Here is an 11,956-nt window from a genome sequence, read left to right as displayed (position 1 = left end):
TTTCTTCCTCATAGCCATACAAACTTTTATTATAACTCCTTGAACTTGTCATATCTTGGCTATCTTCCGAAGCATCTACTTGAATACTATCAACATTTGCTTTTTCTACGTTGCTATTTTCAGTGCTGGTTTTGTCCCCTTTAGTATCTGCTTTGTTCCTTTCTTCTGTCACTTGCTTATTTGGGTTTTTCCCTCCATTGGCTGAGAATATAGTAGGGTCGTTGGTTCCTTGATGAATTCCGGGTCGAGATATTTCGGAGGAAACAATACCAGGGGATATTAATTTTTTTTCAATTACTTCTTCACAGGCTGAATTGACACCGGAGTATTCCAATACCCTCTGATGTTTGCATAGTTAGCTCCCGAGATGACGATGCTGAGGTGTGGTTTGATATCAGATCATCCTCTTTTTTCAATTTTAGAGCTGATAAAGATGAACTTGAATTGTTATTTGTCCTGTTTAGGTCTGATGATGAAGTATTCTCTTCTTTCGTTCCCAACTGGTGTGTGTTGATAAAACCTTGGACTTCCTCACTCATCAATTTGGACTTGTCCAGCTCCACTGACACACAAATTTCTTCTTTCGCATTAGATTGATTATCAGTCTTCATACTAGATTGAATATCAGTCTTACTGTTGGTACCAACAGTTTCCTCTGTCACCACAGCCTGGTCCAGCTCCTTTGCCCATGGAATCTTTCTGCCTTTTGTTCCTGATAGATAAATGACTGGTACAAATTGTGAAGCATCAGCAAACTGATGGTCATTGCCAATCTCAGAGATACTCATGTCAGAGTTTTCAATGATAGTTTTATCTCCATGATTGGTTTCCAATCCACTTTCCTCATTTGTATAAGTGCGAGTTTGGGAACACAGAGAATCAGTGACATAAAAATCTGAGCACTTCTCGCTCTCTGTTGGCAAGTCCTTTTCCTTGATTCCATCTGTTGATGGTACCCGTGTTAGACTTTTAGACACAGCATCATCTGTGTCTTCCACAGCACTATTTGTAACAGACTCTTTGTTCTTTAAGTTTTGAAGTTGATCATCAGAATAGGATTCATTTTCCTTTGTCCCAGTCGGTGGTGTCTCGTAATGACTTTGTGGAAGACATACAGATACATTTCTTTTCACATTTTTATCATTTTCAGCACTGTTTGTGATAGGTTTTTCAGCAAAATTTCTGATAGTTTTGTTTTCAGGGTCATCAGGTTTGTTTTCAAGATCACCATCATCATGGGAAACAAGTTCCTTGAGCACTGATACTTCCTGACAGTGAAACTCATCCATCACAATCCAGTCACTCATATCTTCATCCGAGATGTTCCCATCTTTATTGTTTCTTGATTCTCCATCTGTAACGTTTTCTTCATATGTTTTCTGTCCAACTGCAACAGAAAATTAAATTTTGTTATTAAGTCACATGTATACCATTCACTAAATAACTGCAGGATAACCAATTGCAATCAATGAGTGTGAATTTCACTGGGGGTAAAGCCATCAAAACACTTACATTAAAACTTCATGAATTTATTCAGGCTATAAAACCTCAGTGCCAAATTAATACATTTTGCTGACATTAGCTCATGGTTACTCATACTTAGTTTGGTTACTCATAATTAGTTAACGAAAATCTGTGACGTCTTCTCTTGACATCCGATTTGGCCCAGTTAGCAACAAACAGATATTGCATGTCTGGGTGGCCTTTCAGATCACTTAACACCTATGAGGCACTAGAATTTGGTCCTATTATGATTATCATTGATTACCAATAGTCCAATATATTTACTATGTAGTTTGCATTATGGTCATGACCTTTTATCATGTACCGCAGAACATTGTCCACGATTCCAATATGACTACATAATCTAAGTTATGATCATTAAAGAATATGAATGTTGACCTTGACCTTTGATAATCTCTTGCAAAACTGGATAGACAGTGTATACGTAAACAAGTGCAATCAATGATTGCGAAAGCTCACCGGCGGCAGCAATCATACTATGCATTCATTTCTTATGTCTGTATAAGCATGTCATTTTGAAATTGTACGTCACATAATATCCCTCCTAGACCTCAAATCAGGGCTTTTTTTCACTACTTTGGGAATGGGGCCTATGGCTTTGGGATTGGGAAAAAATGTGCGGCAACATGTAAATTGGGAAAAATGGACATAATGGTAAAAATAACAAGTAGACACAAATATGGATCTATACTATATTTTATTTAGAGCATTATCTCCTTTTATCAGGCCAGAATAACCAATAAAACATAGACGGGACGGCACCATCTGGATTTTAAAAGACATAATTTTTTTATAGATCAATCGATTGGGAATTTTAACTGGTGGGATTGGGAAAAATATCAAATTTTGTAGTGGGGAATTGGGCCGAAATTCGGCCCCAAAAAAAGCCCTGCAAATAGATTTATAAACCAAATAAGAAGGGTGTGGACTTAAAAACTTTCCAAAACTTACCCCCAAAACTTTTAAAGTGGGTTTTGGTGCCAAAAAAATGTAGTCCACTAAATGGTAAAATGCCCAAACAAATCACAAATTTTTTTTCTGCATGATTTGCCATAACATCACTCCTGGACCTCTAATGAATGTATAAACCAAATCAGAAGGGTGGGAGGTGTATACTTTTGGACTTATAGAAGCTTTCCAAAAACTGATCCCAAAAACTTTAAAGTGGGGTGGGACGCCGAGGGTACAGCATTAGCTCATGGTCACTCGTAACCGGTGAGCTAAAAAGAAACATATTAGTGATAAACATTGACTGTGAACCCTAAATATTATGAATAGTTTTTATAGAAAACAATTAGTTTTACTAGTATCCCTCTTGATGATATGGCCATGGTGTTCCATGCTTGAAATTTCTTGAAAAGTAGCGATACATATACTCACAATACTAACCGGTAATCCTTTCATTGTTTGGACAGCCTATTTCATTGCTTCCTTGAGCAGGTTTTTCACTCCTGCTTTCCTTGACCAACACTAATGTCTCTGAACAACACAATCCATTTGAGGCTTTCACAGAATCAGATTCAAATTTGTTTTCCTTTTCTTTTTCCAGCTGTTGAATGTTGTCTTTCAAATCATCTTTTTCATTGCCGTCTGTGGGTTTGTGTGTGGGGATGGGTCGGAACATATGAGGGTTATTGCAATCATCAGATCTCACTAAACCTGGGGAAGATGAGGAAACCCTCTCAGTGTTATTGTCCAGTCTTTTTATCTTGAATTTCCTTTTCTGTGTTTCCCCTACTTTAGGGACACAGATATCAAATTGTGACATTTTACTAATGTCTACATCCTGTGTGAAATCTGTTGGTGTGTTTTCCCTACTACTCTCCCCTTCACCAGTTCCACAGAAAAACTCCGATGGCGAATACTCCCTGCTTCCCTGTCTCAGTAAAGACGAGTCAAATGGGGTACTTTCTCTACTGCTCTTTAGTGAAGACTTTCCACCTTTGACATCAGAGGGTGTACTGTCCTTACTCCTACATCCAGAGGAAGTGTCTTCCTCTATTGGTTGAGAATGTGAAGTTTCACCAAGCCCGGTATTATGGCGACTTCTGCTCTGTCGCCAATCTCTTTTACGACTAGGACTGCATGTCTGACTAATTCTCCGTTTTCTGTTATTATTTGAGGAGTCACTTTCTGACTGTATATTTCCCAACATTGTTTTGTCCTTACTAGACCCCTTGGACATGGTCTCCTTGTCTACAGAAGACTTGTCCTTAGCCTGTGCTGCTGGAGATGTCATTTTGGATATCCGTAAGAGTCTTTCATGTATCTTCTCCTTCTCTTCTCCTTTCCCTTTGTCATCACCAGGTTTAGGTTTGGGAGCCTGCAACAGAATATACATTACTAAAATATATCCAATATCGACTATCAATATGAAAATAATTGCACATTATTATTTTGTGTTAAGCGATGTCTGAACAAGTCAGAAAATTTCTGGCCGTTCTGTACCTTTGAAAAACTCTTTCTTATTACTTTTAAAAATAATGTCAGCACCAAAATATCTTTCCTCTGGTCATTTTGGACAGGTGAGATTTGGTGGGACTACCCTAGCCCACAGTAAAATTGCCCTGTCCAAATATAGCACCTTGGAATCTGGAACTGAATGGTCACTGTATCATAGATATTATTTGAAAAATATACTGTTTACTATAAATCCTCCTGGGATCATAATTTCATTCCTTCATTAGGCTTATTTCTTCTCAAATATAAAGCATACACAATGTTCTATTATTATATACTATAAATACTCTGCTCAGAAGTGTAATTGGTATATGGTCAGACAGAGGTACGGACAAAAGCCCCCCCGGACATTAGCCCCTAGGACAAAAGCCCCCCCGGACATTAGCCCCTTCACACTAATCAAAAAGTGGACAAAAGCCCCTTCATAAAAAAAAAATTATATTTATTTTTTTTTTATTTTTTATGTTTTTATTTATTCATTTTTTTTAAAATTACAATATATGTTTTAGCAGTGGTTATATTAAGTGCTACATTTATATGTAAGTGACTTCAGTCACCAGTGGCTTCTGCAATGTAAACAACCAGTTCGAAAAACAACTACTTGAACTGTTACATAAACAATAAGCTGTTTCACAGGTGTTTGGTAGGTTTTTCATTGATATTGTATTCTCCTGGAAAGAAATATACCATTAATGGCTTCATTGTTTCTTTGATTTTAATTACATTGTATTCCTAAAATTAAACGTATTACAACACAGAGCAAACATGTTTGGTTAGGTACATTATGTACTTATTATATTATAATTTGAGACACTGCAAATAGGGATCAAATGTTTATTGCTTTTGTAGACATTTCTTTGATTATCAATATTTGCAGTATATTAGGAAGTCAAAAATTATGTGTAATCAGTAACAATTTGTTCATCATGGAGAACTCTCCTGAAATTTTTAGCTTACTTAATAATATAAAGTTTGAAAAAATAAATTATGATGTTTAACCACAGACATATAATGCTACACTGACATTGAACCAAGGACCTTCATTTTCCACACAATTATTCTCCAAATTTCAGAGATAAAAACAACAATATATATATATATAGTTTCTGTTTTTCAAAAGTACAGATTTATATAAAGTATACCAGCTAAATTTACTACTCTGCTCAGAAGTGTAATTGGTATATGGTCAGACATACTGATGTTGCCCCAGGACTATAACTACTCTGATTGGTATATGGTCAGACATACTAATGTTGCCCCTTGACTATAACTACTCTGATTGGTATATTGTCAGACATACCGATGTTGCCCCAGGACTATAACTACTCTGATTGGTATATTGTCAGACATACCGATGTTGCCCCAGGACTATAACTACTCTGATTGGTATATGGTCAGACATACTGATGTTGCACCAGGACTATAACTACTCTGATTGGTATATGGTCAGACATACCGATGTTGCTCCAGGACTATAACTACTCTGATTGGTATATGGTCAGACATACCGATGTTGCCCCAGGACTATAACTACTCTGATTGGTATATGGTCAGACATACCGATGTTGCCCCAGGACTATAACTACTCTGATTGGTATATGGTCAGACATACCGATGTTGCCCCAGGACTATAACTACTCTGATTGGTATATGGTCAGACATACCGATGTTGCCCCAGGACTATAACTACTCTGATTGGTATATGGTCAGACATACCGATCCTGCCCCAGGACTATAACTACTCTGATTGGTATATGGTCAGACATACCGATGTTGCCCCAGGACTATAACTACTCTGATTGGTATATGGTCAGACATACCGATGTTGCCCCAGGACTATAACTACTCTGATTGGTATATGGTCAGACATACCGATCCTGCCCCAGGACTATAACTACTCTGATTGGTATATGGTCAGACATACCAATGTTGCCCCTGGACTATAACTACTCAGATTGGTATATGGTCAGACATACCAATGTTGCCCCTGGACTATAACTACTCAGATTGGTATATGGTCAGACATACCGATGTTGCACCAGGACTATAACTACTCTGATTGGTATATGGTCAGACATACCAATGTTGCCCCTGGACTATAACTACTCTGATTGGTATATGGTCAGACATACCAATGTTGCCCCTGGACTATAACTACTCTGATTGGTATATGGTCAGACATACCAATGTTGCCCCTGGACTATAACTACTCTGATTGGTATATGGTCAGACATACCGATGTTGCACCAGGACTATAACTACACTGCTCAGCAGTGTAATCCTCCTGGTCCTCTTTCTTAGTGGCCTGCATACATTCTAGTATATCTGCCTTCCTCTTCCTCTCCTCAAAGTCGGGTATGGCTTCCGCAGTGAATTCATCTGAGTCATCAGGACTACAATCAGAAATTTTTATAATTTTGTAAGCATTAAAATCAAATTTACATATGTTATGTGATATAGTAATGTAATAAGTGAAATTGATGAATATATTATCTGCCTGACCCTTGAATTTAACCCATGTGTTTACCTGGCCAAAGCGTATTGATTAACTTATGTAATAACCAGTCCTTTGGATCCGTGTGACCCTTGTGTTACCTAGCAAACGTATATTGATTGATTTACTTATGTACCGGTAGTTATCTATTGACCTTCCTATGTACCTTTAATCCGTTGGCCAGCTATTTCGTATAAGACAATGTAATAGTTATATGTAATAGTTAAAGTTCAAGAATTGTGAACAACTGGCCTATTATTGTGTATATAAGGAACACCTTATACCTGTTAACTGCGTCAGATTACCTTGGAGTCAGAGTAACAACATCTATGCTCTGTCTCCGAATAAACTCCATTCATCTATACGGGTGTCCAGACCTTTCATTTTCAACACTACATCATTCATCTATAGTTACAGAAAATTCTGGAAATATATCCATGTAGCCGAGTGTAAATTCATTGGAAATTCTGAACTGTATAAAGTTTAATAAATGATTGTACGCATTCAATATTACAAACACTTACCTATCAGGCAGACAATCAGGAATCGAGGAACGCTTGAATCTGTAGTTGCGGAATCGCGGAATATGACCTTTGGATTTCTGTGGTTTTGAAACATTCACATTCTTTTGTTTAAATGTGTCTGTGGTTAAATCTCTCATCAGTTCTTGGAGATTTCTGAAACAAAGGCAGGATTGATGTAAATCAGAAATCCAAAGAAAAGTTTCATTGGAAATGTTTGTACGAAAAGAGATCCCAGAGGGATCTTGGCGCCCACCATTGAATGATCTTTATAAGTTCCATGTCAGATTGATCTTCTCTCTATTTTTCTCTTCCTCTTACTAATCTGTGTAAATTGAGAAACATCCCTCCAGTATTTTTCAAAAAGGGGAACCTATATATGAAATCTGAAATTTAGCGATAATGATTGTCTGTTGGCCATGTTGTTTTCAGATTGGTCCCAAAATGCAATATGAGGGACCAAGGGGAACCTACATATGAAATTTCAGAAAGATCCCTTCAGTACCTTCTGTAAAATAGCGCTGACAAACATCAATTGCCAAAATCCAAGATGGCTGCCTGTCGGCCATGTAGTTTTCTGATCAGTCCAAAAATGCAATATGCATAACTTGGGACCAAGAGGAACCTACATATGAAATTTGAGAAAGATCCATTTAGTACTTTCTCAGAAATGGTGATAACAAACTTCAATTGTCAAAATCCAAGATGGCTGCCTGTCGGCCATGTTGTTTTCCGATCGGTCCCAAAATGCAATATGCATAACTACAGACCAAGGGGAACCTGCATATGAAGTTTGAGAAAGATCCCTTCAGTACTTTGTCAGAAATAGTGATAACAAGAATTGTTTACGGACGGACGGACGGACCACGGACCTGTGCAAGGCGATTTGAATAGACCACCATCTGATGATGGTAGGCTAAAAAAACAAAATAAAACATTAGCATTATGGTAGATGTTAATTACCGGTAAGGAATATCAAATGACCACGAGTCCCGGCGATGCCTCCGAGTGTAGGGATGTGTTTGGGCTTTCCTCTCCTTCCTGGAGGTCTGGTTGTCTGATCTAATGGCTCCAACCTGCACATATTGATGCTTACATATAATTCGCTTCAGGTTAAGCTACTGTAATCATACTTATTTTAGCTGGTTTAATTTTAGCGCTTTTCCCACTGTTTCTGCAGCGCTAATTTATGTACAATGCCGTTCCCATTTGTTGATAAGCTTTAATTCAAACACGTTACTATAAGACCATAATGATTGTTTTGTGTCCATTCAATGCTGGAGTTTGGATATTAATAGCAATTAGCAACGGAATGACTACAACTAACAAGTCATTTTAATGAAAACTGCACTAATTGCATATTTGAAGTTATGCATTAAAAAAAACATTGAACATTTGAAAGCTTAATATTTAGTTTTTAAATTTAGAACATCTCATTTGTAATCCTCAAAAATCATTAAGGGTCAGAAAGACTTGAACTTGTAAAGTGTAAATAGGAACATTTTCAAGAACTACAAAATTTCATTTTGACACTACAAATTTGTGTTATGCAAGAATTTGTGTCATGTGAGCTTAAAATGAGATCATTTCAACAGCTAAGTGATAATGGTAAGATATCACATAATATCAGTTTTGAAATTAAGTTAAAGGGATATTGACAACACAAGTTGGAAAACTTATGGCTAATCTGTACCTTTTAAGAACTACTGTAAATCACTTATATATATTTCGCGCGTGGGATTTATTTTCACGTTAATTTGCGAGGAGAGTCAAACGCGAATTCAAATCCCTCGCGAATATTTATATAAGAATGACAAGAATAAGTGGCATCCATTTAGAATATACTGTAATCTTTAGATGGTGAACAGACATCGCCGTTAAAGTAATCATAGAATGATAAATTATATACTTATATCAGAGTGTAATTCTATATCACAAAACACTATAAATGAATGGACGTGATAGCTTTATTTACATTGAAAACAACTCGCTTCACTGTCCACATGGAAATATCGCCGACCTGTTAACGTCATTCGCGAATTTTAAGTCATTTTGAGATCATTTTGCAAAATTATGTATTCGCGAATAAGTCGAATGAGGTGAGTGCGCGAAATATAAGTGATCACCGACTTTAAAAACTATTATCAGCATCAAAATATCTCTGCTGTGGTAGGTATTGATGGTAATACCTGGTACCCCTGTCTAAATATTAGACTGCCTAAATCAAAGTGCATTGCATGAGGAATCTGGAACTGAAGGGTCATGATCACTGGATCATAGATTTTATGCAAAATACTTATTGCTAGGCTCATTTCTTGTCAATTCTAAAATGTACACCAACAGTTTTCACTGTTTATAAAACATAAACCTGTTGCGACATAAATGTAATATTAGATCCTTTTCAGCAATTTCTTTAAAAAAGTATTATATGAAATTCCAACTTGAGTGCAATATCCCTTTTACAACATGAAGAGTAAAAACAAACCTGGCTAGTTTTGGCTGATTCTGGTACCAATGTCTTACTAACAGTTTCAACTTTATTCCCATCAGGTAAACGGATTGGAGAAAAGATGACTGGTCCTCCTCCAGATGCTGTTACTGATGACTGGGTTTTATTTTCTGAAATTTTTGTAGATGAGAGTGAAGACGCACTTTCTTCCAATCTGGTAGATGAGCTTACTGATGATGCAGTTTCCGATGATTTAGTAGAAGAGAAAGCTGATGACACAGTCTCAGTTGATCTGGTAGATGCTAGCAATGATGATGCAGTTTCTGTTGATTTGGTAGCTGATTGTGATGATGACAATGTTGTTGGTGATCTCACAGATGATGACGTTTCTGACAATTTGGTAGACGATAATGGTGATGCACTTTCTGATGTTTTGGAAAGTGATGATGTTCTAGATTCAGGTGGTGGAGTAGCTGACACTTTTGAAGTTGAATTTTCATCAACATATTTTTTAACTTTGTTGTAATCTGGAGCTTTGTTTAATTCACTGCTACCTGTTTCAGTAAGGGAATTCCTAGAAGTGGAAGGAGGGGTTTTACTCTTTTTCTGAACTTTGTCAGTCACATCACTTCCAACTGTCCTTGGTGAATCCTTCCTTGGAACAAAGTTAACTGTACGAACAGTTGAGGAATCTGAAACGTCACTAGAATATCCTGAGGACAGTGCAGCAGTGGACTGTGGCGACACATCCCTGGCAAGATCTGAAACATCAGCACTTATGGTCTTTGTCTTGTCCAGGAATGTTTTACTTACCAACGATCCTTTCTTAGGGACGAAAGCTGAAGCAGGAACATGCTTAAGATTTGAAGAAGATGATGATGTGCTTGGTGAGGCGGGTTTTATTTCACCAATCTTTTCTGTGGAACTGACTTGGGTTTTTTTCTCCGAACAGTTTTTATCTGCCATTGTAGATGTAAAATTGTCAGGTTCTCTGTTACTTCCCCAACTTTCGTAGGACACCAAATCACTCATATGATCTGCAGGTTCAGCATCCATATCTGGGTCATGCTTCCTGGTGAAGTCTGCTACACTAGGCGACAGATGTTTTCTGGCAAACTCCACCAAACTTGGTGAGAGATTTCTTGTGAGTTCGGCCATTGTAGGAGTATTAGAGCTTTTCTTGGTCAAAACATTTCCTACCTTCTGTCCATTCAAGTCCTCCACATGGCGCTGATCCTTGTTTTCATATAACTTCTTGTGTATCACTCTATTGATGGTGGTCATGAGGATATTTTCACTGGTCGTCAATCGACTGAACTGTCTGTGACTGTACGATAAAGAGGACAGAGGGCAAAATGAAATGTTACATTTGGATAAATAAATATAACATTTAGATAATGATAAGTAATATTTGGATAAAATGCAAAGTTCTGATTTCGATTAAAGATACATTTTGAGATTTCAATAACAGCTTAATTGTAGCTAAATTAAAAATAACATGTTGGTTAGTCCAATGTTACATTTCGATAAATGAAAAGTCACATTTGGACAGAAAATTAATTTAACAAATGATAGTTATATTTCCTACTACTGGTAATATACCAGAAAAAATTACTATGAGTAGTATAACAAAGCAACTGATTTTAGTTTGATTAGAGGTATACATCATTAGCTTCAATTCATTAATCTAATCCAAAGAAGATGTAGATTGTAGCAGTAAACTACTTACCCATGAAGAGTCTGTCTAATAGTCTGATCCAATGTGACCAGTTTGACAGTAGCATCTCCACACAGATTATTAGGAACACTAATTCTCAGCTTCAGTTCTCTTCCTGCTCGCTCAACTACTCTCGTTCTATTTACCACTAGCTCTCCATCATCAGCATCATTGTCCTGTGCAGTGTCTCTTGAACTTGTGATGGCATGTTTGTCATCTTTAGCAATGGCAGTCGCAGAGGAAGCATCTCCAGATGGTTTGATAGGAACAATCACTGTTGACAGTTCATCTGAAGATCCTGCTAACCAACGATTGCTTCCTTCTGGAATTAAGTTATCCGAAGTAGTGATACATAACTCCTTATGTGATACTCCAGTACTGTCAGTTTCTGTAGATGTTTCTTTTGATTTTCTTCCCGCTGTCTTTGATGATTTCTGTCACATTGACAATGTTTGAGTAGTTATCAGGTAAGGGGAGATCACCCAACCCAGGAATCACTATTTCTGGTGTAAGCGACCTTTCTCTCTTGGCAAGGGTTTGGTGTTGCCTTTCTAGCATATCCAGTGATGGTGTATAATTTAAGAGGATCAAACACAATGGTCGATGGCTTAGAATCCCCACAAAGGTCCTTCAAAGGGAGATCACCCAACCCAGGAATCACAATTTCTGGTGTGACTGACCTTTCTCTCTTAGCAGATTGAGATGTCTTCCCACTAGAATACCCAGCTGTTTCCTTCAGTCTTAGAGGATCAAACACAGTATTTGAACTTTTACATTCAGGATTAACTTCA

General features: G+C 37.3%; 1 protein-coding gene across 1 annotated transcript; it reads right to left on the bottom strand.

Annotated features, from left to right (window-relative positions):
• Positions 1-279: 279 nt before the first annotated feature.
• On the bottom strand, positions 280-11,260 carry LOC117331853. Its single transcript, XM_033890802.1, has 7 exons — positions 11,178-11,260; positions 9,485-10,775; positions 7,963-8,075; positions 7,003-7,155; positions 6,221-6,377; positions 2,914-3,847; positions 280-1,387 (listed from the first exon to the last, which is right to left on the bottom strand). The coding sequence occupies exons 2-7, from the start codon at positions 10,730-10,732 to the stop codon at positions 303-305; spliced, it is 3,690 nt and encodes a 1,229-aa protein (XP_033746693.1). The 5' UTR covers positions 10,733-10,775; positions 11,178-11,260; the 3' UTR covers positions 280-302.
• Between the last annotated feature and the right edge of the window lie 696 nt (positions 11,261-11,956).

The sequence above is a fragment of the Pecten maximus genome, chromosome 7 (genome assembly GCF_902652985.1).
Source record: "Pecten maximus chromosome 7, xPecMax1.1, whole genome shotgun sequence".
Lineage (NCBI taxonomy): Eukaryota > Metazoa > Mollusca > Bivalvia > Pectinida > Pectinidae > Pecten > Pecten maximus.
Note: the sequence above shows the minus strand (reverse complement) of the source record. Positions and strands in the feature narration are given on the sequence as shown.